This window comes from Sarcophilus harrisii, chromosome 5 (genome assembly GCF_902635505.1).
Source record: "Sarcophilus harrisii chromosome 5, mSarHar1.11, whole genome shotgun sequence".
In the NCBI taxonomy this organism is placed as follows: Eukaryota; Metazoa; Chordata; class Mammalia; order Dasyuromorphia; family Dasyuridae; genus Sarcophilus; species Sarcophilus harrisii.
In genome coordinates, this window is record NC_045430.1 from 139282546 (window position 1) to 139310032 (window position 27487).

At 32.1% G+C, this 27487-nt stretch overlaps 1 protein-coding gene across 6 annotated transcripts in view; it reads left to right on the plus strand.

Annotated features, from left to right (window-relative positions):
* PCLO (piccolo presynaptic cytomatrix protein) overlaps positions 1–27487 on the plus strand; it is a 513527-nt gene that overhangs the window by 323940 nt on the left and 162100 nt on the right. For all 6 annotated transcript variants that reach the window (XM_031938652.1, XM_031938653.1, XM_031938655.1 and 3 more), the window contains exon 10: positions 16365–16490. In XM_031938652.1, the coding sequence (XP_031794512.1) occupies positions 16365–16490 (126 nt within the window). The remainder of the gene's footprint in view (positions 1–16364; positions 16491–27487) is intronic.

Sequence of the window (27487 nt, forward strand, 5' to 3'; positions counted from 1 at the left end):
ATCTCTGTCCCACCAAATATATGTCCAAAAGACAATCTGGCTTGATAACTTACAAATACATTTCTTCAGAATTTGGGGAAAATGAACAGATTAAACTAGATGACTAGATACAAAAGAGCAAATGAACTCTTTAATTCAGAAGCTCAATAAAGTCTTAGCTTAACAGTATTTTTTAAAATTGTATTTTTCCTCAAATTGCATATATAGTTTTCATCACTTATTTTTATAAAATTTTGAGTTTCAAATTTCTCTCCCTTTCTCCCTTCTGTTGCCCCTCCCCCTGATATCGAGCAATCTGATATAGGTTATACATATACAGTTATGTAAACACATTTCCACATTAGTCATGTTATGAAAAAAGGAACATCAAAAGGGAAGAGCCATGGGAAAAAAAGTGAAAAAGTATCATTTGATCTTCATTCAGACTCTGTAAGTCTTTCTCTGGTTGTCTGGTTTTGTTCACTTTATTCAGTATCAGTGTCATGTTAAGTCTTTCCGGGTTTTTCTGAAATCTACTGGATCAATATTTCTTATAGCACAATAGAATTCCATTATATTGATATGTCACACTTTGTTCAACCATTCCCCATTTGATGAGTATGCTCTCCATTTCCAATACTTTGTCACCACTGAGAGAGTTGCTCTAAATATTTTTTGTACATATAGATCCTTTTCCCTTTTTTATGAATTTTTTTGCTATCCAGTCTTAGTAGTGGTATTATTGCATCAAAGAATGTGTACAATTATATATCCTTGGGGCATACTTCCAAATAACTCTCCAGAATGGTTGGAACAATTCACAACTCCACCAACAATGCATTAGTTTCCCAATTTTTCAGCATCTTCTCCAACATTTATCATTTTCCTTTTTTGTTACATTAGCTAATCTGATAGGTGTGAATTGGTACCTCAGAATCATTTTAATTTGCATTTCTCTAATCAATATGATGGAGAGCATTTTTTCCCCATATAACTAAAGATAGCTTTAATTTCTTCATCTGAAAATTGTTTGTTGATATGCTTATCAATTGGGGGATAATTTGTATTCTTATAAATTTAGCTCAATTTTCTACATATTTTAGAAATGAAGCCTTTTTCAGAAATACTTGCTGGAGAAATTGTTTCCCATCTTTCCCTTTTCCTTCTAACTGACTGATTTGACTGTTCATGCAAAATCTCTTTAATTTAATGAATCAATATTATCCATTTTGCATTTTATAATGTCTTTATTTTTTGTTTAGTTATAACTTCTTCAGTTCTTTATAGATATGAGAGATAAACTATTCCTTTCTTTCCTAATTTGTTTACAGTATCATCCGTTATATTTAAATCATATCTCAATTTCACCTTATCATGGTATATGGTGTGCGACATTCATCTATGCCTAGTTTCTACCATATTATTTTCCAGTTTCCCAGCAGTTTTTATCAAATAGTGAATTCATCTCAAAAACTGGAGTCTTTTGGTTTATCAAACAGTAGATTACTATAGTCATTTATTACTATGTCTTAGGTACCTAACCTATTCCACTGAACCAGCACTCTATTTCTTAGCCAGTACAAAATAGTTTTGATTATAGTTACTTTATGATATAGTTTTAGAGTTGGTTTTGCCATACTACATTCTTTTGCATTTTTCTTATCAATTTCTTTGATATTCTTGACCTTCTAGATAAGTTTTGTTATTATTTTTTCTAGATCTATAAAATAATTTTTGGTAGTTTGGTTGGTATGGCACCAAATAACTGAAATAACATAAACATATATGAATGTCATTTTTTATGTGTGATATGTGCAAGTGTCCAACACTGTATATCAAAATGAAATAATTTTTGAGTGTAGCTCTGGTGGAAAAGTCTGATTATTATCAGAGAATTAAATTAAATGAGCAAAGAAAGATAATTATTGAAAGGTTTAACACTTGATGATGACATTGCTCTTTATAATAATTATCCAAATGGATAATATATACCTAATTCCAAGTCCTATGTGGCCTCCTTTTTTAGTGAAAAAGGGAGCAGAAGGTGCTGGGAAGGAAGAATGGTTCAGACAAAGGGGACAGCCAGTGAAAAGGTCCAGGGTCAAGAGGAAATCATAAGATATAAGAGCAAGAAGGAGCTGAATTCTGAAAGACTGAAAATATCAGATGTATCCTTAAAAACATAAAAATCCATAAAGCTCTAACATTTGTTTCTATTTTGAAACACATTAGATCACAGAGTCTTCTGGAGCAGGATTTCTTAAACTTTTTTTATTCACAACCCCTTTTCACCCAAAAGATTTTTATGCAACACCAGGTATATAGCTATACAAATAAACATTGACTGATAATAGATCACAATTTTGTAACTCCCATTTCAGTGATCCACAGTTTAAGAACCTTTGTTTGAGTAGGAAGTTGACACAGGGGAGAAAACTGAGACCCACAAAGGAGAAATAATTTGATGTAATAAATGAATAATATGTTGATTCTAGCGTTGAATGTGTCCAGAGAAGTAGGTAGATGGGTTTTCTGAAGGATAGAAATGAAAATTACAAAACTATAAAAAGTTTTTAGTTTGTTGAGAAAATTTAGATAATTTTGAAGTGATACAATGAAGACAGAAGAATCAGTATACAGAATGATTGTAACATTATAAAGGTAACTGATATTAAAAACATTAGAACTCAAATTAAATGCATGAGCATCCTTAAACCCTTTAATCCTAACCCTCTCGGAAGGTTGGAATGAAACATATTCTGTCAATGTGTCATCTTATTTTAGCTAACTGCCCTTTGTTAGAAAAGAAAATTCAATTGAGGAAGATCAACGTTGGGAAATGACTGTAGTATAAAAAGGGATTGATGAAAAATTTATTAAAAGAATGAAGATACCATTTTGGAGAGTAGTTTGGAACTATGCTCAAAAAGTTATCAAACTGTGCATACCCTTTGATCCAGCAGTGTTACTACTGGGATTATATCCCAAAGAGATTATAAAGAAGGGAAAGGGACCTATATGTGCACGAATGTTTGTGGCAGCCCTTTTTGTAGTGGCTAGAAACTGGAAACTGAATGGATGTCCATCAGTTGGAGAATGGCTGAATAAATTGTGGTATGAAAATTATGGAATATTACTGTTCTGTAAGAAATGACCAACAGGATGATTTCAGAAAGGCCTGGAGAGACTTACACGAACTGATGCTGAGTGAAATGAGCAGGACCAGGAGATCATTATATACTTCAACAACAATACTAGATGATGACTAGTCCTGATGGATCAGGCCATCCTCAGCAACAAGATCAACCAAATCATTTCTAATGGAGCAGTAATGAACTGAACTAGCTATACCCAGAAAAAGAACTCTGGGAGATGACTAAAAACCATTACATTGAATTCCCAATCCCTATATTTATGCACACCTGCATCTTTGATTTCCTTCACAAGCTAATTGTACAATAATTCAGAGTCTGATTCTTTTTGTACAGCAAAATAATGTTTTGGTCATGTATACTTATTGTGTATCTAAGTTATATTTTAATATATTTAACATCTACTGGTCATCCTGCCATTTAGGGGAGGGGGTGGGGGGGTAAGAGGTGAAAAATTGGAACAAGAGGTTTGGCAATTGTTAATGCTGTAAAGTTACCCATGTATATATCCTGTAAATTAAAGGCTATTAAATAAATTAAAAAAAAAAAAAAAAAAAAAAGAAAAAAAAGAATGAAGATGTTCTATTAATACTCCTGAAATGTTAAAAGGTCTGTAGCTTAATGGCTACATCCACAAAAGATTTATAGCAAAGGATGGATAAAAGTTTCACAGTGGAAAAGGATTGTGAGATTAGCATCAACACCAGTGGAGAGAGTAGCCACATCAGGGAGATCACATACCCATTGAAGTTTCCAAAGTTGACAGTTCTAGCAAAATTGCAGACATCTGTGAATAAAATACAGTGAAACAAGATCTGAACTCTTAAGAATTCTAAATAAATGATAGTGAATGAATATGTGAGTTAAAACAAAAAAAAATAATTTTTTGTGAAGCATAGTAGAAGAGTAATTATGTAGCCAATTTTTTCCAATTCTAGAAACTTTATTAATATGAAACTTTGAAATCTCAAGTTGTAAATTTTTTATTTTAAAAAAGGAAATTGATTTACAAACATAAGACTCTCTGTTCTTAACTTGTCAATTGACACTATAATGACACTATTTCAAGAATGATTTTAAAGATTTTTTTACAAAGATTTTACTGAAGTTGTGTTTAAAGTAAAAGGTTATTCTGAGGATTACTGAATGCCACAATGTGGTTTACAAAGCCTCTTTTTTCTGAACGCACTTACATGCCAGGAAATTTTTTTTTCTGGTCTCAGTTCATCCTTTCATTACTCAGAAAGGTATATTTTTTCATGGCTCCTTCAAATACCAAGAATATTAGTTATTTTCCTGGATTCGTGGAAGGAAGTTCTTTACTTTATTACTTTTATAAATAGTACTTCTTAATGTTTTTATTTTCTAGTTCCTCATCTTCTTCAAGAAGGATAAAAGACTTCTTGGAAGACCCCATCTATCTTTTTTTTTTTTTTTGCCTTAGAGGTACACATAAGAATTGGTACCTGATCAAAATCAAATTAAATACTACAGACTCTTTTTTTTCTTTCTTCTTCATAATCAGGATGGGTCCATAAATTCATTTTGTAGCTAACATATTGTTAGGGTTCTGATTTAGGTTACCAAAGTATTTTTTTTTCCAAACTCAGTGTAAGTCATGAATATAAGGAACCAAATCCCAAAATATACCAAAGGTACATAAGAAAAGAAGAAAGAAAAATTCAAAGTTTGGGTACTGTGTAGTAGAAACAAATGTTACTTGGGACTTGTTTTTCATTAACCAGTGAAATAAATATTCTCCTTTTACCAATTATCATTTAGATTTCCTTGTTATATTTGATATTGTCAGAGAACTGATTCATGGTTTCTCTTTATCTTTTTATATGCAATAGTACAGTTGATTACTCTGAGTCAAAAATTACAGTGTACAAGATAGGTCCTTCTCTTAGAATAATATGGCAAAACTCAGAAAAGAAAGAAAATTAAGGAATCAGTAAACTCAGCTGGAAAATAGAGCTATATTTCAGATACCTGCTGCAATCTAAAAATAAGTACTTTTCAAGGACTCCGAATGGAAATCATTGTCTTTCCTGTATGAAAGGAGAATTGAGGATTATTTCACAAATTCCCCAAGCTCTTCATGTTCTTTGAAAATACTGGCTACTTTAATCAAAAATTGTCCTTCTGCAAAAGATACAAGTCTTTCTATGTTTAACAGAGGAAGTCAGAAAGAAGCAATATGATGCAATTATCATACCTAAGCCTGTACAAGGATGCTATGTACCCAGTGATATCTATTCAGAATACAGGATATAGCCACAGAAAAAGGGTGTGTGTGATGAATCTATTCATTTCCTTTTAGAACAACTAATTTGTTTCTTTGAAAGTTTTCATTCAAGAGTCACTTGTTTGAGTGTGTATGATATATACATACACACACATAACATGCACACATAGCATAATCAGCTTATATAGATTCTGCTTTTGATATTAAAATTTTTGATTTGTAGAATATGTATACATGTGTTGGCAAACCATTGTTACTGTTATTGTTACATTGTTATATTATTCACATTTACCCTTTCTGATTGCTTTTTATTTATTTTGGCTGTATCTCTGCAAAAGAGTCATTTTAATTGATGTAATATAAAATATCTTCCTTTCTGAATAATAGTTAAATGTGATCATATATTCCCATATAAATAAAGAGCATGACTTTGAAGTTGATTTTCAGATGTACATAATGAGTTCTTAAATACCCAATTCCTGAATTACAAGTGTTGCTGCTTCTGCTGCTGCTACTAACAATACCAATACCAGTAATAATAATGATTTTAACCAATTGTTGACTTCAGGAAAGAAAGGAATATTGAAAGGAAGGTAATAAATAATGAAACACATACTTCTACTTTATAGTTTTTTCTCTCTTAGAGAAGAGAGGAGAGGAAGAAAAAAATCAAATGCAATGTCAAGTCAGATTTGTCCTAACATTTATTAAATACCTACTATATACTACCATCGCTCAAAATATTGAGGGAGGGGGCAATCCAATTGCTGGATCTAATTCTAACCAATGATTGTTAAATTTTCAGTATGAACATTTACACATCAAAAATAATTACTCAAAACCTGATTTGTTCATTGTCTAGACTTAGTATTAGGGAACATGTTAATATGTTGGGGAGTGCTGCTGAGATTTAGTGGGACCCTTTGTGAAACAATCAACAGAATTCTAATGACAACCCTAAATTCATTTCTAAATAGAGTTTATAGGATATTCAAGTATTTTGTCTGATTCCATTTTATTTGTGAGTATCAGCTATACCTTTGATAGCTTCTGTGTTTTCTATATTTCTTTGTGGGTTCTTGACTTGTTCTTTGTGGGTTCTTGGCATTGTCTCATTTTATAAGGGATTGAGGTTTGTTTGTTTGAAAGGAGAAAATTCCCTCTTAGGGCCATCCCAAGATGAAACTGGGGCTTCATGGGAATCTCTAGACTTCTAGTGACCTTGCTCCACAAGTCATTTGTGTTTGTATTGCTTTCCTTTAATAGAATATAAACTCCTTCAAAGAGAATGGTTTCATTTTTCTCCTTGTATTTTTAGCACCTAAAAGAGTTCTTGTCATGGAGTAGGTGCTTAATAAATGAATTCTTGCTGTTGAATCAATGAGTTATTACCAATTAGCTTTCTCTTCATTGACAAGATGTCACTGTGGATAGAGCATTGGGCCTGAAAATATGTGAGTTCAAATCTAGCCTCAGACATTTATCATTTAAATCTCTAGCAACCCTGTCCAAGTCTTTGAATTCCATTTGCCTCCCTTTCCTCAGTTGTAAAGTGGGAATAATAACAGGCTCAAATAAAAGTCACAGGAGATAATATTTCTAAAATGCTTGGCATTGAGGAGTTTTCTAGATATTTATGCTCTTTCCCTCTCTAACTAAACTTTTTGTCTGCCCTGGAAAGATAAACAGACTACAACTAATGTTTTTAAAGTATGAAGAACATCTGCCTTCAACTGAGTAAGAGAAAAAATATTTTTTCTTAGTACATTTATTTATTTTTTAACATACATTGTTTTATGAATCATTTTGGGAGAAAAATCAGAGCAAAAAAGAAAAACCATGGGAGAAATAAAAAAAGAGAGAGAAGTGAATATAGCATGTGTTTGATTTACATTTGGTCTCCATAGTTCTTTTTCTGGATGCAGATGGCATTTTCTATCTAAAGTCTATTGGGACTGCTTGGGATCACTGAACCACTGAGAAGAACCAAGTCTTTCATAGTTGATCATTGTCTATTCTTGCTGTTATTGTGTACAATATATTTCTGGTTCTGCTTATTTCACTCAGCATCAGTTGATGTAAATCTTTCCAGGCCTTTCTATAATCTGCTTGTTCATCATTTTTATGGAACAATAATATTCCATTTCATTTATGTGCCACACCTTGTTCAGCCATTCCCCAATTGATAGGTATTTACTCATTTTACAATTCTTTGCTACCACAAAAAGACTTGCTACAAACATTTTTGCACATCTTTTCCCTCCTTTATGATTTCCTTGAGATATAGAGCCAGTAATAGTACTGCTGGGTCAAAGGCTATGCTCAGTTTTATAGCCCTTTGAGCATAGTTCCAGATTGCTCTCCAGAATGATTGGATCATTTCACAACTCCATCAACAATGAATGTGTCCCAGTTTTCCCACATCCCCTCCAACCTTTATCTTTATCTTTTCTTGTCATTTTAGACAATCTGAAAGGTATGAGGCAGTACCTCTGAGTTGTTTTAATTTGCATTTTTCTAATCAATAGTGATTTAGAACATTTTTTCATGTAATTATAAACATATCATCATTTGAAAATTGTCTGTTCATATCCTTTGACCATTTATCAGTTGGGGAATGACTTATGTCCTTATAAATTTGATATAGTTCTTTATATATTTTTGAAGTGAAATCTTTAGCGGAAATACTGACTGTAAAGATTTTTTCCCCATATTTCTACTCCCCTTTCATCCTTGTTTGTTGCAAAAACTTGTGGTTTTGTTTGTGCAAAAACTTTTCAATTTAATGTAACTAAAATTGTCCATTTTGCATTTCATCAGGTTCTCTAATTCCTCTTTATTCATAAATTCCTTCTTTCTCCAAAGATCTGATAGGTAAACTATCTTGTGCTCTCCTAATTTGTTTATGGTATTCTCCTGTTTTACCAAAAAAAAAAAAAATGGATAAAAACCAATGTGTGTTTTGGTGATAGGATCTCTTCTTCCTCCTCTTCTTCTTCATCTCTTCTTCCTCCTTCTCCATTCTTTCTCCTTCTCTTCCTTCCACTGCTGCTTCTTGCTTCTTTTTTCTTCTGCTGCTTATTGTTTCTTTCTTTCTTTCCTCTTTCTCCTTCTCTTCCTCCTCCTTCTTCTCTTCCTCCCCTTGTATTGGAAATAAGGAAAATATGTAACTTAAATTGCAAATTTTCTAGGAACTATGGTATTCAGAAAAAATATATTAATTTATTTTTATTAAAGAACAGGTCCTTTTGTAGTAAAAATTTCATGTCAGAGTAGACCAAGATTTCTTGTGTTTAAATGCAGGTACTTATAAAAAATAAGGAATTTATCATCAAATCATAGACTTAGAATTGGAAGTGACCTTAGAGAACACTTATTCCAATAGTTTTATTTTATAGATGATGAAATTCAGACCCAGGAAGTGGTTTGTTATGTTGGTAGTACATAGAAACAAAAAGATTTTAACCCAAGTTCTTTTTCTTTACATCCTCTCAGCATACATTCCACTGTACCATGTTGCCTAAATTAGACCATGCCTTATTTATTTCCATCTGCCCCAACACATTGCCTTATGCTTAGACTCATTAGATATATGCTACATGATTTTTTAAATATGTATGAAAGTATTAAAAATTCAAATCCCAGAGGATCACCCAGCATAGATGAGCCTTTGTAAGAAAAAACAAAGCAGAAAAATACCTGAAGGCCTTTCCATATGGTACCACAGCCACTATGGCAGCTTTTTGCTTATTAACATTTTCCTGGTCTTCATCCTGGCTTTTTCTCAGTGCTTTTTTGGTTTGTCCTATTTTATGTTTATGGATGCCCTCAACACATTTTGTTTTCCCCATGCTAACATATTTAAGTGCAGATATCTATTTTCTTTCTTTATGTATGTATGTACTTCCTTGCATGACTCTCAGGCCAGCTTGTTTGCAGTAATGAGATGTAATATAGTAAAAGCAGTATTTATTTCATAATCTACTGTTTCATAAGAGTAAGATTATTTACTGGGAGACAGGCAGCTATGATTTATTCTTAGGGAAAAAACATTGTTAAATTTTTTAAAAGTATATCATCACTTTATGTTATTTTTCTGATTTAAGCTCCATTTCATTGGCTTTGGCAAAGTGTGGATTCTTATTATCTGTAGTTGTGGGAATTCTTTTGTTATTTCTGTCTATCAGCATATTTCAATTCAACTGACAGTTATCTGTCTAGTACTCATTGTTTACCTCATCTAGTTCTTCACCTGCCTCATCTCTTTTTCTCTCTTTCCCATTTTTATATTTTCCTTGACATATTTGTTACATTTCAAATCAAGGTAAAACCTTTGGGATAACACATATTTATTTGGAAGTTTCATCAAATTATATAAGGGATAAAGACTGGATCCATGATTTCTTTAGAAGTAAATATTCAGATGAGGGAAGATTGAGTAGTGGTTAAAACAGTGACTTTGCATTCAGGAATATCTGTGTTCAAATCTGGCCTTTGACCCTGGCTAGTCACATAAATTCTTTATGCCTCAATTCTTCATTCATAAAATGGGGATAAGAATAGATCGCAGATATAAGCACAGATCCCAGCATTAGTAGGAGGATAAAATGAGATAATATTTGTAACATGTTTTACAAACCATAAAGATCTATATTACTAATTCAGGTCAGCACTTCTCTGAAAGATATAATCTTTAGAGTTGTCCAAAGCACTAAGAAATTAAATAACATTCCTGGATTCATATAGGCAGTATATTCAAAAGTGGAACTTGAACCCAGCTCGTCTTAAGTACAAGGTTAGCTCTCTGTCCCTTATATCATGAAACATAGCTAAGTAATTCTTGCATACACAAAATATTAACAATCATGTTAGCAAGCTTTGCATCTGCAAAGAATACTCTTCCTTTGGTCACTATGGAAATACTTAATCAAAATCCCAAAATGTTGATAATGTATATATTGAACCAGATAAGTATATTTATATGCCTAATTGTCTAGAAAGAATCTCTATGATTAACTTTTATCTTTATTTTTTTATTAAAGCTTTTTATTTACAAAACATGCTGGGCAATTTTTCAACATTGACCTAACAAAAGGCAGTCACATTTATGTCAAATGATTAAGTGCAAGACTTAATTACCAATCTAATACCACAGCAGCCAATAACTTCCTATTGTTTTTATTGTGTAAACAGTTATGTGGAAATCACAACATTTTAGCAGTGATCATTAGTGATCAGTGACTTGCAAGTGAGATAACTCAGAGAGGGAAAAATGTTCTGGAATGAAAATAATTTTTTGTCATTAATTAAAAAAAAAACAGCTACAATGGGAAAAAACACACTCAATGTCATTAAAAGGGTCATATAGTATAAATTTCTTATAGGAGATAACCAAGCAGTATTTTCATCTCTAAGCATTGTTTTATTATTTGTTGTTTGTGATTTATTACTTTTAACAATTTTTTAAAAGAAAACCTGTAATGGCCATTCTTCTGATATAATCCACACAGATACCTAAGGCTTGATCCTACAATCCTTAATTAGGAGAGAGAGAAAAAAGTTTAGTCAATGGTATATTGAAGTCAGGGAATATTTGAGATCAAATCTGCCTTACTCCACTTATTAGATGTGTGACCAGAGACAAGGCACCTATGTGAATTGCTTTATTATCTCCCTACCTCTCTCCCTCTCCTTCTCTTCCTTCTCCCTTACTCCTCTCTGCTCCTTCTCTTGCTCCCTCCTTCCCTCTCTCTCTTCCTCCCCCCTCCATTATTTTACTTCTTTCCTCCCCTCCTCATTCCCTCCCTCTCTTCTTCTGTCCCTTCTCTGTCCCCTTTGTTCCCACTCTCTCCATTTACATATAACCTAACTATAACAATATTTTAAATTAAATAGCTTTTATAACCTACGTTGTCGTAAGAAGGGAGAATAGTAAAACCTATTCTTCATTCTCAGTTTCCTAAGGCAGCATTTATAGAAACACATAGATAAGAAAATTATGTCACTTAATTAATGTATGAAAGATTTGTCCTGTAATATTTTGGGGAATTCTTTTGTTTGTTGAATGGAATTTGTATCAAAATGTTGAGAAGCACCTGATATTTTTACTGCTTTCTTTTTCCAAACAGTAAAAAAGTCAAATTTTTTTGGGAGGTGGGGAAGTTTGTTTTGTTTTCTCTCTATGCGGAAAGGGATAGAGTTTGTTTTATTTTAAACTGTTTATTTTTCAAAGTAAGTCATTCATAACTCTCCTTTTTTAGGGGGAATGAGGGATTTTTCCAGACTTGAAGACTAAGTACTTTTCAGACTGGTACTGAGGCAAGGAATTGGGTTCCTAAAACGAAATTATATAAGATAAAATGCTGATGTTCTTGTAAAAGAGATAAGGAAATATGTGGCTAGTATGTGAAAAATGCTTAAGAAGTTCATACAAAGTTCAGTTTTATCAGAAGAATATAACCCTGTCCTAAACCTATGCTAAATATATGTACATTTATAGCTGTCATCAAAGTATATAAATACTTTATAGATTTCTTCATAGAGGAATGAGATATATTTTAACAGTTTTTCTTCATGCTGTGAGCTTATGAAATTGTCCTTTTATGTAGTTATGTATCTCGCAGGCAGTGGAAAGACATTCAGATACAAATTTCAGGAATCACTTTTTTATACAGAAGGTAATTTATAGAAAACTATAGAATAAATCTTTTCAGCACACAGCAGGGAATTTCTTTGTGAAAACCAGGGTACATGACTATCATATAGTGAGACAACGTATTTTGAGCTTTTTATGAGCTATAATAAAAAACATGTTTTCAAATATTCTCCTTTAATTTTCTTTTATATCTGCATCCTGCAGTGGCTGGAATTTTCTTAGATGATATTTTTTCTGCATTTCACCTGGATGCACTATTAATAGACACACATCATTTCACTCATAATTGTTCTGATACATGTTATGAACCTCTCCCATTAATCTTGTCAGCCTGTCTAGAGATGAGTTGCAAATGTCGCAATTAGAAGTAAAGGAGCTGTTTTTGTTTGTGTTTTGTTTTGTTTTCCAAAATGGGATCTCAGGCACAAAGTTGATTAAATTCAATCAGACATTTACCCCCTTTGTGGATATATTAGAGCATCATAAATTTTTGAAGGAATTCTTACTGAGTTTCAGGGAACTGAGGATGAGGCAGGATGCAGGCCCCTTTCTTGGTGATTGCTCAGTGTATATGCTTAATCATTTTGATATGAATAATATATTTCATTTTACCAGAACTTATTTTTCTAAGTATTTTCATATGCTTTCACATTTCAGTTGATATCCCCACAACAATGATGTGAAATCATTAGATTCAGTATTATGTCCATTATAAAAATTCTGAAACTAAGTCCCAGAAATAGCATGGCAATTCGAACTCTAATTCTATAAAGCATGCATTTTTCTGTGGGACCTTAAGAAATTCCTTGACTTCAGTTTCCTCAGACCATAGGAGGACTCCCTTCACCTTTACTTCCCTTTTAGCACTTCATTTTTCAAGACACAGCAACCTTTCTAGTTAATAGGAATAACAGTTTAAACAACTATTTACCAAGCAGTAGTTTAACTTTCTATGTCATAGTAAGATAATTTACCAAAAGCAAATTAAGCTTCCCATTAAAATCACTGTATCACTTTCATAGTAAATTAATAATTTCACTTGAACTGGGAATAAGAATTGTGAGGAATCTACTATAATAACTGAAACATAATATCGTGAGAGCCTGGTACACAATGGTAATGATAGTAATGAATAAAGTGGAAGGTGGTTTATAGTGCAATGAAAAGAATATTAGATATGGAGAAAAGGAACCAGAGTTGAAACCCCACTTTGCCACTTAACCAACAATTAGACCAATCAATCTCTCCAGGCCTGACTTTCCTAATATGTGAAATAAAGAGAAATGACTACTTGACTAAAGTCCCATTCTAGGACATGCAATGTAAGAAAAGGAAGAATGGACAGGATTTGGTGACTGATTATTTATAAGGTGACAGAAGGAAAGAGGGAGTCAAAAATGAACTGATAATTTCTGATCTAGGCAACTCAAAGAATGATCTTTCATCCATAGAAATAAAATATCAAGAAGGAGCTGGATTAGATTTTAATTCAATCATTTTTTAGTTATTTTACCATGTATAAGGAGATATAGTGTGCTAGACATAGGGGATAGAAAGACAAAGTGACAATCTGTTGTCTTAGAACTTATGCTCTATTGAGCGATATGAGGCAGACAAAGAGATAAATACAAGTTAATGTAAGGAAAAAAGAATGCTAATGTGTTTCTCCCAGAAGTGACCTATGAGTTGAGCCTTGAAGAAATCTAAGCATTCTTAGAGGCAAAGGGGAAGAGGGGATAATATTCTACATATAGGCAAAAGCTGAATTTGAAGAACTTGTTAGATTTCTGTTTCTAACAGCATAATTCATAACAGCTCTTATTAATTTCCTTTGTTTTGCACATCTTGGAGAACTGTTCCTTAACATAGCACCTTTATTATGCTTTGAATGTTTCCTTTTTTTCTTTAATCTCCTAAAGGAAGCAGTTAGGGAAGAAATCTAGTTTGAGTTTTTTAATTGCTTGGTACAATGAATTGTCAAGAGACATCTCTTATTGGGGATAATATAATGCCATGTTCAGCAATTTCCCTTATATTCCCATATATCATGACCTATCAATTAGGTCATGAGGTTATTCTTCCACATAGAAATTTTAGCAACTCTATAAACAAGAGAAGAAATGGTACATATGTATAGTTGCTTTTAGAAAGATTCCATGAGTTTTATGATATGTTCTGTGCCTTAATTACTTTGTTCTCCCATTTTAATTGTTAGTTTTGCTCAAATATGGAAAAAAGACTTTAGAGTTCTCAACTGTCCATCATATTTCTCTTTTTAGGACTCAACTCTATAGAATTCACACTTAATGGATTTCATAATATCACTATTTGAACACTAATAATTACAACTTGTTTAAACTAATAGGTTCATTGGATTTTTATGTCTATAGGGATTTTTTCCCCATTTTTCAGATTTAGTTGATGATCTTTTAAAAAATATTTGTCATTTCATGATGAGTCTCTCAAACTTCAGCAATAGAACTTTTTCCTGGTAACAAGTGTGATTAAGCTGAATCCAAACAGTGACCATGTTTAATGACACATACCTTGTTCTATACCTATTGTCTACCATGTTAATGAAGAAAGCCAGGAGGTATGGTTCATTAGAATTTTAACCTTTCAATATTATCCTTTATATTATTTGATAATATTTGCCAATTGATCAACTATTTCTGCTTATTTTCTTCTGTTCTAGTTTTCCCAAATCCCTCAAATCTTTACATTCATCATTTATTATCTTGTAATAGTATTAATTATATTTTTTCTGTTTTGTTCAATTACTTTTCAACTGATTTATAATAACATTCCTTCCAGTTTTTTCCTACTAAAAATGGCATTCCTGCAACTTTGCAGTGATTACCCCTCCCCCCTCCTCCCTCCCCTCCCCCTCCCCTCTTCCACCAGAGTTCTCCTTTTTAACAAGTCAAGTAACACAAATCAACAGTTGCCACATCTGAAAATATACACCTTGCTCTGTATCTATATTATACCATTTCTCTGCTAAGATACAGGAGACAAATTTAGCTTTTAGGTTAGTCATTTGAAGTCACAAGTGATTACTGATTCAACGTTCTGAGGTTATTCAATATTGTTTTTCTTTACCTTGCCATGAACTTCATATAAATTGCTCTGTTCCAGTACAAATATGTCTTCTCAAGTTGCTCTGACTTCATTTTCCTAATTTGAGAATTGGAATGTCAAAAGAAAGTTTAATTCTTGACTGGAAAGAGCAACTAAGAGCAATAAGGAAATTATTAAGAGGTTAGATTTTAGCTTGGCATTGAGAAACTTTCTAAGAATAATTTTGTTTATTTGTGTAATGGGTTACATTGAAAGGCAGTGAATTCTTTACCCTAGCTTTTCACACTTAGTTTTGCCCCCAGAACTAACAACCCAAAGCTATCATTTCTTCCCTCATCTATACCCAAAGTCTTGTCTTTCTAACATCCCTTCTAATTTTAATATTCTCTGATTCCATATATATTTGATTCTGAGGTATTTTCAGATTTTGCCACAAAATAATTATATGTAGGATTTATTTGTCATTAATAACAAGTATTTTTTTTTAATTTGGGAAAAGTAAGGCTTTAAAAGATGAATTTTTTTTTTAAACAACTGAACAGAGATTTTAATGTACCTATTGGGAAAATAACTCAGTTCAAATCTGCACTCTGCCATTTACTGTCATTTCTCTGAACTTTAGTTTCTTCATCTGGAAAATGCAAATAATAATAATGATAATACAGCTATTACCTATCTCACAGAGTAGAATGAGGATCAAATGGAAGTATATTCATAAGGTAGCTTTATGGCTTAATAGATTAAAAGTAATATTTGAAGACAGGAAGATCTGGGTTCAAATTCTGCTTTGAACATTATTAGCTTTGTGATCCAGAGCAAGTCATTTAACTTCTCTCTGCTTCATTTCCCTCATTGATAAAATGGGGATAATAATCATATAATTCACAAAGTTGTTGTGCAATTCAGATGAAATAACATTTAAATCACTTTGTAAATCTTATAGTACTATATGCATACTAGCTTCTATTATTAGTTTTTTAAACTGGATAAACGCTCAGAAAAGTCCAATCAACATATCACAAAGTCATTGAAATAATAACTGACTATTCCCATGATATCTTATTCCAACTTATATGTGTAGATAGTATCTTGCATGTTTTAAGAGCTTAATAAATGCTTTTTTTGGATTGAAATGGTTTGCATTCAATTTGTATATATTGTATGATTGTTAATGTCTAAATTCATGCAGCTTTAGTCATTATCCCCCTAATATGTGACGTTGATTCTTATATCTATTTTTTTTAAATAGGTAATGGGTTAGGAATCAGAATAGTAGGTGGCAAAGAAATCCCAGGAAATAGTGGAGAAATTGGAGCATATATTGCCAAGATCCTCCCTGGTGGAAGTGCGGAGCAGACAGGAAAGCTAATTGAAGGTAAGAAAAATTAATTCAGTTAAAATTCCAGTAATGAAGAATTTATACACAAATTACATAGCTCATTAATTAGACTTATGAGTTTTAATGGTACATTATTTACTTTTTCTTGGATATTTATTTAGTCAAATGGCCTTTATTCTTTTTTGAATTCTTAAAATTTCTACTGATAATATCATTATATTCTATTTTCAATTTCATTTTTTCATTTTAGTGTCTTGTTAGCCATTTGAAAATCCTGTTTTATTTGGACAAATCTAGTTATTCCAAGATATTTGTGCTTTGTGAACAATTTTCCAAAATAGATTGAGTTGGACTATTTATTGATATTTCCATAAAAAAAGAAGCAAATTGCTATTAGCATCACAACAGCCATAAATACATGGCAACTTAGGAGCTAAAAAAATTCTAGATGCTTAAAGATTTTTCCAGTTTTAGAGAGTAATCTGCCTCATTATATCTTTAGAATCTTCAAGTTATGATGAAACTTAGAGAATGTAGTTAATGCTCCATTAAATATGTATTTCTTTTTTCTCCTTTTTAGAACTGTTTAGCTGGATTCTGAAATCATTAGGTGTTGATTTCCAGTTGCTACCTAGTAGCAAAATTAGCCTCCTTTTGTACTCAAAAGTATAGAGTATATTAGCTTTTGCTTCTCAATAACAAATATTAGTCATCTCATCCATTTGGTAGCTTTTTTAACTTTAGTGGTTATTTATTTCCATAATTTTTTCCTCTTTTATTTTATTATTTAATGGAAACTTGTGGTTTTCTCCTAACACTTCTTTCCCCCCCCTCAGAATAAAACTTATCTTCATTTCAATCTATCTGACTTATATATCATGTTGTTTTGGTCCAAGTGGCAATGAGAAGATAATGGGAAGGGACAATTTCTGTGATGATGGAGATGTATTCGTACAAGTCTTTTACTTCTTAACAAGGTGTGGAGCATATAAGTTGAAAGAGATGTTATGTTAGTAAGACAGAACATGGTAGGCCGGATAGTCAAGATCTATTGAAGTTAGAGTCATTTAATTCTATTACCCTTCTATTTTTACTCTCCTGCTTTGTCAATTGAGAATGAGTAGCTACACTGAATTAGACCACATATTAAAGGTTTGTAAGCTATGATCTTTTCATATTGACATGCTCTAAAAAGGAATGGGTTATAATATATATATATATATATATATATATATATATTAACATAGAACAGCCATAATAGAAGTTTAATAGTCACTGTACCTCACTGTACAACTTCTCACATGTTAGCATGAAAGATTTTAAAATGAATTCTAATTGATTGTGAAGAGGAATACTAAATGTGGAAATTGTTTTATATATAATACTGAGAAGTTAAAATGGAATTATAGTTGATTTTTTTAAGTCATATCATAGTTTTCAAGAATACAATCGTATTGATTTAATTGCAGGAAATAGAAATGAAAAATAACTATAGATATTAAGTTAGTGTAGTCATTTATGAAATACCCACTATGTGTCGGATACTATGCTAAGCACTGGTGATATAACAAGGCAAAAGATAGTCCTTGACCTCCAGAAACAGAAAAGTTAATGGGAGAGACAATAAACAAGCAAATATGTGCAAACTATATATAGGAAACATAAGAAATAACTGCCTTAATAATGACACTAGAATTAAGAGGTATGGCAAAGAATTCTGATAAAAAGTAAAATCTTAATTGTGACTTGGATGAAGCCCTAGAATCCAGGAGGTAGAAATAAAGAAGGCAAACATTTCAGGTATAAAGGACAGCTAGAGAAGATGTCCAGGCTCAAGAAATGAAATATATTTGTGGCACACCAAGGAAATTGCTATAACTTGTTGGAAAATTATTTGGAGGTGGGGGTGGGTGTATGTGAGGGAAAGACTGAAAAAGAGCAAGGGCTGGGGAATGGAACTAGATTTTAAATGACTTTAAACACCAAACAGAGAATTTTTTTTTAAATTTCATCATATAAATGATAGGGAGTCATTAGATTTACTGAGTTGAAGTTGTAACATAATCAGATCTGTGCTTTAGGAAAAATACTCTGATGGCTAAATGGAAGATGGACTGGAGTAAGGAGAGACTTGAGACAGTACAATCAGCATGTTGTCAAATTGCTTGTCAAGTCATGACATCTTGATAGTCATGTTGCTAGATAGTCAAGATGCAAGATGAGAGTCTGTAACAAGATGAGGAAGTGTCGGAGGATAGACCGGCACTTATTAGGACTATGTTTTCTGCTACCATTTCAGGAGAGACAAGCAAATTATAACTGAAATGGTTAAGATTTTACAAGCTTAATTAAAATTCTTCATATTGAAAGTTGAAAGGTGAAAGTTTCCAATATTATTTTATTTGTGGGACTAGAAATCTCATATAGATGGAAATAAAAATACTAGAATCTTTTTTGTATTATTTTCAAATAGATTCTTGGTTCAAAAAAAGGTTAGACATTTTTAAATTAATCCAACGTTTGTTCAAAAACTTTTGATGTTCTAGGAGAACCTTGAGAGTAGCAACTAGCTTTGAATTTCTTTGTGTCTCCAATGATTAACACAGTACCTAGTATAGAGTAGGCACTTAATAAATGTTTATTGACTGAAAAAATAAAATATTTCATTCAAATTTATTATTGTATTTTTTATATTGACAAAATTGCTCCATGATTCAAATAGATGTGTAGCATATAGTTACATAATAATGCACAAATCACAACTTTGGACTTGTCCCTAAGCCTGAAGGCAGGCTTCTGCCTGAAGGCCTGAAGGCTTGAATTCAGGTATTAACCTGAATTCAAATACAGCCTCAGACCCTTAGTAGCCAAGTAACCTGGGCCAGTTACTTAAGTTGTCTCAGTTTCCTCATCTGTAAGGTGAATAGTAACACTGACCTTTCAGGGTGATTCTGAAGACAAAAATGAGGTGAATTCGTAAAGTGTTTTGCAAATCTTAAAGCTCTCCATAAATGTTTGTTATTAGAATTGTTGTCCTCATTAAATTGTTATCAGAAATATCACTTAATTTCTTTGGGACTGTTACTTCACATGTAAAATGATGGGTTTGGATAAATTACTTGGTAACATTTTGGAATTTGCTATTTTATTATCACTTGAGCTCATTTTTGTTTGTTCACTTATTCTCTTATATCTTTGTATATAGAATCACATAAAATTATTGAATAAGAATAGTAATGCTTGATGTGTCATGCTGTAGAAGTTCATAAAAAATGTGGTTCTATTGTTAAAATAAGAAAATTATTCTAGGTACATCTATTTTATTTTTGCTATTCAGTTTTAATGGATGGCATGATCCATCTTCCCTAGACACTATATAAGGTGTAAGTGGATGTTGTTTTACCATAATATGAAACTAACTTGATTTTGCAGCATTATCTTTGTGGCATTTCATAAAACAAACGGGTTTGTTTTCCATCTAGAATAGGAATCAGTCAAAAGTGATACTGCTTTATTATTGTGAATGTGAAAAATAAGGTTTACTAGCTAGCAGAAAATTTAAGAAATCAATATTCAAAATCTCTAATGCAAATGATAATTTGTTTTATATCATAGAAACTTTGAAGTAGACAGAACATTTACCTTGAATATTTATCCTCTTGCTAAAACAACTCCAAAGCAAACTTATACTTGAAGATGAGAGTTGCCATTAGTCAACAAGTTACATTTTTTTTCGTGTGCAGATAGTGGTGAATCTGATGTGAAGATCATCTTGTAATCTGATGTGTTATCAACTTGTTAAATAGCTATATAAACAAGTTATTTGCTATATAAGATATCAAAAAAAAAACCTCTCAAACCTCACACCTCTAAAGTGTTGTGCTCTCAATGCTTCACATATTACCTGACATAACCTAAATATTTCATAAATTGCTGATTTATTGATTGACTGATGTTGGGAAAAGTACTTTTGAGTATGGGAATAGCTGATTTGCTACCAAGCAAAAAGAAAGCCTAAATTGAAAAAAGGAAAATAGACTACATAGAGATAATGCTTTTTCATATGGTATTTTTCAGATGGCAAATTCTTCTTGTACAAAATATTACACTCCAGATTGTCAAACAAAAACTTGTCGATTCTCTAATTCAATGCTTCATTGATAGTCAACTTCTTCTATATGTTTTCTAGTTTATGTATAATCAGAGAGAGAAGGAAGAGCAGGAAGAAATAGATGTGGTTGTAGTAAAGAAATATGAGAATTGATAGAGAATGAATAGCTGTTCATTCTTTTCTCTTTTCCAGTATTTTCAGAGAAGAGACATACATGAGGTAGGGAGGAGTGTACAAGCATTTATAGGAAAGGGAATAACCTTCCCTTTCTTGGAAAGAGCTCTAGAAACATTGGCAGAAATGGACTTATTAGAGTTTGGGTTAAGGAAGAGATAAAGACTTTCCACTGATGACAGGGAAAAATAAGGGAGAGAGACATCTGAAAGATTAGTAGTTAGCCTGAAGCAAGAGAAGAGCTATGGTCAGATGGCAGCAGTCTCCTGCAGGATCATATTGTAAGAAATGCTGAGAGCCCAGATAATGGTAGCTCACATGAACTGGACCCAGAACCATGCTAGCATTGAATCAAGAGGCTTCATCTATTGTTGTTATAGGTCTCTGAAGGACTTCTTTCCTGAATAGTAAAGGACAGTTTCCACATGGGGGATTTTGCTTACAAACTTTATTCTAATAAGGTGCATTTAAGTTTAATTACGTTGGTAACCTCAATTGCTTTTAGGAGAAAAATCAGTATCTCTAAAGGAGAATATGAACTAAATTCAGAGGAGATATTGGATAGGGTATAAGCTATTATTGAGAAATCTCTAAGTTATGAACTTGGGTTTGTGAATTCAAAGCTATTTTTTGAATCACAGGATTCCATATTTTAATTCAAATTCTTTAGGCACAGTTTATATAATGGAGTTAGAAGTTGGAGGACTATTTCTTTCCTTCTAGAGATTTCTCATTCTAATTTATAATTTGAATTCATCTTCATTACACATATGGTTATCAGTCAGCATTTTGTTTATGTAGAACAGTGAGTTCTTAACTTGTCAAAGATTGATTTTTATACTGCATACTTATACATGGAAGCTAAAGTTATGTGAGAAAAGGATTGGTTGAAAGAATCTAGATTGCTTTATGTGGGAAAAGATGACATGATTAGGGAAGATGAGACATAACTTTAATCTAGTATTTCAAAGGCTGCCATGTGGATGGCCTTTTGATCCTTGACTCTGGAAGGAAGAATTAGGAGCAATGAATGGAAGTTCCAAGGAAGCAAATTTAGGTTTAATATTAGCAAAAACTTTCTAAAGTTTAGAAATGGCTAAATGTGGCTGCCATGACTAGATGTGTGTTCCTTTTCCTTGGAAATAATCAAAGATTATTGACCTCTTGTCAAATATATTAAATAGTGAATTCTTGCTTATTTTGATGGGATTAGATTTCTGATAGCCAAAGTCTCTTCTGTCTCTGAGATTCTATAATTCCATTGTGTTATTCCAAGTTATTTTTCTATTGTTATTTTATATGATTATATGATTATATTATAATATTCTATTATACAATTATGCTTAGAATTGTAGTTTGTAAAAAAGAAAATATTTTATTTACTGCATTTCTTTTCACTGTTGATATTAGATTCTGATGTACTTCTAGTAAACTAGATTAAGTTGTAGAAAAAAGAGGATAAAGCAAAGAAAGAAAATGGAAATAGCTTAGAATAGCTTTTTAATTCTGGATTTGCTTAACATGTCATTACCTAACATTATTTTTCAGCATCTTGAAGTAGAAACATTGAGTCAATGCATTTGACACCTCGCTCTGAAACTTCAATACTTTTGCAACCTCTGAAATGTCACTTTCCAATCTAGGTTTCAGTTTCTTCATTTATAATAGTCTTAGTGACCTATTCCATCTTTAAATCTATGATTCCAGGATTTTCAAATTAATATGTCCATTTTAAGCAAGAGTGAGTGATAGTCTCTTCTTTATTAGGTAAATTCAAATTCTGCCTAAGCCATATACTAGCTCTGTGATACTAGACAAGCTAATTATCCTTTGTCAACCTCAGTTTCCTTATTTGTAAAATCGAGATTATACTTGCAACTGCCTCACAGAGTAGTTATGACCTAACATATCATTTTACAATCATCTTGCTACAGGAAGATAAGTTGATATTTTAGTTGTAATTTGGTTAAGATGAAATATTAAGAGTATATAATACAATTTATATAAATTCTAATACACAATGCTAGGCAGCTCAGTGATTCAGTGAATAAAGTGCTGGACTAGGAGTCAGTAAGGCTTCTCTCTGAGTCCAAATCTAACCTCAATGCTTAATAGCTGTCTGATCCCTGAGCAAGTTACATTGCCCTGTTTTCTCACTTTCCTCATCTGTAAAATAAGTTGGAGAAGGAAATAGAAAACCATTTCAGTATCTTTGTCAAGAAAACCCCAAATAGGGTAATGTAGAGTCATATGGGACTGAAACAAATGAACAACAAATATAATGCTACAACTAATGTTCAAATGAATACCCAAAGGCACAGTAATTTCCTGAGTTATCAAATCATTCTAATTATATTTTTAAAGGTTTATGTTTTTTTAATTCAGCTAACAAGTCTTTTTCCTGAGCAGAATGAATAAGAAACGCTTTATGGACAGTTGAGCTTCATAAGTTTATATTCTTCTACATGTTTTCTACTTATCAAAAGCATCAAGTTTCTTCTATAATTGAGTAATATGCTTGATTGAAAATTGTTTTCCTGGTGCTTTTCTCAAGCCAAATAACAAAAGGTGAATGTATAGCAATTTCAGTGAAATATGTGGTCCCCTGAAAAACTGATTTGGGTCATAATTCAGAGTCATCTATAGCACAAATTTCAGAATAGGTAATATTTGATATAAGATCATTTGCTAGTGATTTGGATTGAAAAGCCCAAAAGATAGCCATGATATTTTTCAAAGAAGTTCAAGTTTGCAGTTATTACTTTCGTAAAGATTTTTGTCATGAGTTAAAATGGAATATTTTAAAGGAATTTTGTTTTGACTATAGCTAAAAGCAAAATTATATTCTATTTACTATAATAACAGAAGCATCTCATCATCAAGTATTAATATAAACAGAATTAGAATTGAAAACAGTGCTATTTTGCTTTTTAAAAATATACTTAAGTTCATTAATTTCTTCAAGAAAAGAGTTGGTAGGCACAAAATGCAACAAAAACCAAGTAACATCACAAAGTGGGAGCAAATATCATCACAGGTGTCCTCAAACTACGGCCCCCAGGACTGATGCAGCAGCTGAGGACATTTATCCCCCTCACCCAGGGCTATGAAGTTTCTTTATTTAAAGGCCCACAAAACAAAGTTTTTGTTTTTACTATAGTCCGGCCCTCCAACATCTGAAGGACAGTGAACTGGCCCCTTATTTAAAACGTTTGAGGATCCCTGAATTAGCATATTGAAAAATATCTGTTGTTGATATGATGATTATCCCTCGTTTACTTGTCTGTGTGCAATCAAATTTCTTTCGTTAGGGCAAAGGATATAATTAGAAAGCAAAAAGGACTAGGAATGATAATGTGAAACATGATATTTAATTTAAACCATTTAATTCTGAACTATTTAAACAATTAATCAGAAATGCACAATAGAAATGGCATTGGCTTTGAACAAAGTTTTAAAGAGAAGTTAAATTGCTATAAGTCTTTTGTCACACAAAGAAGGAAAAAGTAGACCAGGGAATTGCTGATTCAATAGAAATTTTATTTACTTGTCAAGCAGAAAGAGATGAAAGGAAACAGCAGTGTGATATATAAATTCCTTTGTATAATGTTACAAAAAAGGATGAGAATTATGAGTTGAATCATACCATAATGCCAAGAGAAATCATGTAAAGTAAAATTAGTTTAAAGAAAGTTTGATAGGAAATCCAATTAAGTACAATTATGCTAAAGGTATTTAAGAGTGAAAATATGAGGGAAGAACTAGGAATAGAATAGGACAAATCTATAAAGATTACTATTAACAATTAATTCCGCAGTTGGACCCTAATATTTGAATCCAGGATATGCTCCATTATTGTTGTTCTGTCATTTCAATTGTGTGACTCTTCTCTTCATGACACCATTTGGTTTTCTTTTTTTTTTTTCTATCAATTGTTTTATTTTTTTCTGTTTTTACATGTATATTAACTTTTTTCTGAGGTAGTTGTGTTTAAATGACTTTCCCAGGGTCATACAGCTAGAAAGTGTTAAATGTATATTAACTTTTTAAATGGACATTTCTTTATGAATCATGTTGAGGGAGAAAAATCAAAACAAAAGGGAAAAATCATGAAAAAAAAAAAAGAAAAGAAAGTGAATGTAGCATATGTTGATTTACATTCAATTTCCATAGTTCTCTTTCTGGATGCAAATGGCGTTTTCTGTCCAAGGTCTATTGGGATTGCCTTGGATCACTGAATCGCTGAGCAGAACGAAGTTTTACATGATTGATCATCACACATTCTTGCTGTTATTGTGTACAATGTATTTCTGGCTCTACTTCTTTTGCTCAGTATCAATTCATGTAAATCTTTCCAAGGCCATCTAAAAATCAACTTGTTCATCATTTTTTTATAAAACAGTAATATTCCATTACTTTCATATACTACATCTTGTTCAGTCATTCCCCAATTGATGGGCGTCTCCTCATTTTCCAATTATTTGCTACCACAAAAAGAATTGCTGCAAATATTTTGCACAAGAGGATCTTTTCCCTCCTTTAGGATTTCCTTGGAGTACAGATCCAATAATGACACTGCTGGATTACAGGGTATGCACAGTTATAAAGCCGTTTGGGCATAATTCCAAATTGTTCTCCAGAATGGTTGAATCATTTAACAACTCTACCAATAATGCATTAGTGTCCCAGTTTTCTCACATCCCCTCCAACATTTAGCATTTTCTTTTCCTGTCATTTTAGCCAATCTGAGAGGTGTGAGGTGAGCTGGTACCTCAGAGTTGTTTAATTTGCATTTCTCTAATCAATAGTAATTTAGAGCATTTTTTCATATGACTGTAGTTGGCTTTAATTTCATCATCTGAAATATCTGTTCCAATCCTTTGACCATTTATGAATTGGAGAATGACACATTCTTATAAATTTTATATAGTTCCTTACATATTTTAGAAATGAGGTCTTTATCAGGACACTGGCTGTAAAATTATTTTCCGCAGCATTGTATTTCCCTCTTAATCTTGTTTGTGTTGGTTTTGTTTGTGCAAAACCTTTTTATTTAATGTAACCAAAATTGTCCATTTTGCATTCATCATGTTCTCTAATTCTTCTTTCGTCATAAATTCCTTTCTTTTCCAAAGATCTGATAGGTAAACTATCTCTTGCTCTACTAATTTGTTTATGGTATCATCCTTTATGCCCAAATCAGGTACTTTATTCTGATATGGGGTGTGAGATGCAGGTCTATCTTGAGTTTCTGACATTATTTTCTAGTTATCCCAGCAATTTTTGTGAAATAGTGAGTTCTTACTCCAGAAGCTAGAGGTTGGGGGTTGATCAAATACAAGATTACTATAGTAACTGATGATCATGTCATGTGTATTTAACCAATTCCACTGATCCACTACTCTATTTCTTAGCCAGTATCAAGTTTTGATGACTGCTGCTTTATAATAGAGTTTTAGGTCTGGTGCTAGGCCACCATCATTTGTATTTTTTTCATTAATTTCCTTGATATTCTTGACCTTTTGTTCTTCCAGATGAATTGTTGTTATTTTTCACTCTATAAAATAATTTGTTGCCTGAACAAGTAGACCAATTTAGATAGAGTTGTCATTTTAATTATATTAGCTCAAGTCTACCCATGAGCAATTGATACTTTTCCAGTTGTTTAGATTTGACATTATTTGTGTAAGTATTCATATCATTGTTTATATAATTCCTTGAGTTTTTCTTGGCAGATAGATGCCCAAATACTTTATTTTGTCTATAGGCATTTTAAATGAAATTTCTTTTTCTATCTCTTCCTGCTGGGCTTTGACAGTAGTATGTAGAAATGTTCATGATTTGTGTGGGTTATAAATCCTGCAACTTTGCTTAAGCTGTTAATTGTTTCAAATAGATTTTTGCATGAATTTGAACTTAGAAAGATGAGTCTTCTTGACTTCAGGACCAGTGTTGTATCCATTGTGCCACCTAGCTGCCTCATTAGAAAACACTTTTAGGTTAGGTGAAAATAGCACAGGAGAAATGTTTTCTGAATGATTTGGTGCTCCACACATTTCTGTCAATGGATGACATTGTGTAGGCTTCACCAAGCCCTGGAATTGTTCAGAGCTTTCTGGAAGTCATTTTAACAACTGAAAAAAATTGTCCCACTTATCTTTTGGGGAAATAACAAATTTATTAAGAATATATCTTTGCTAGATTATGATGCATGTTTGAATGGAAAAAAATGTAGACTTGTTTGTCAGTATTTGTTGCTAGAATAGGCAGTTTCAATGGATGACTTGAACTCAAAATAGAACAGGAAAAAAAGATAAGACTTTATCTCTGACTATGAAATTGCAAGTCTTTTAATGACCCCCACATTTCTTGGGAAAACAAGGCTCAAATTTTTCATAATATTTTGTCAGTGTTGTTGTATGAGAGTGACATTTAGAATAATGCAATAGTTTTTGAAGAATTAAAAATGCATACATAGTAAGCAATGTGAGGGAACATGGAGGATGTGAACAGATTATAACAATGAAGCATCCAAATGAAAACCTCCATACTGCATACAATCTTAATATAATCTCCTATTCTCTCCTTTGCTACAGTATCAGAAATAGAGGTAGCTTTCTTTGAAAATCACACCCCCTCTATGTATATCTTTGATCATTTCTCTTTCCTTACAGGAATTTTCCCTTTGATTTTTCTCCCTTACACTAAGCTTTCATGCTACTGCCTCATACCATTCCTCCTTTCTTCA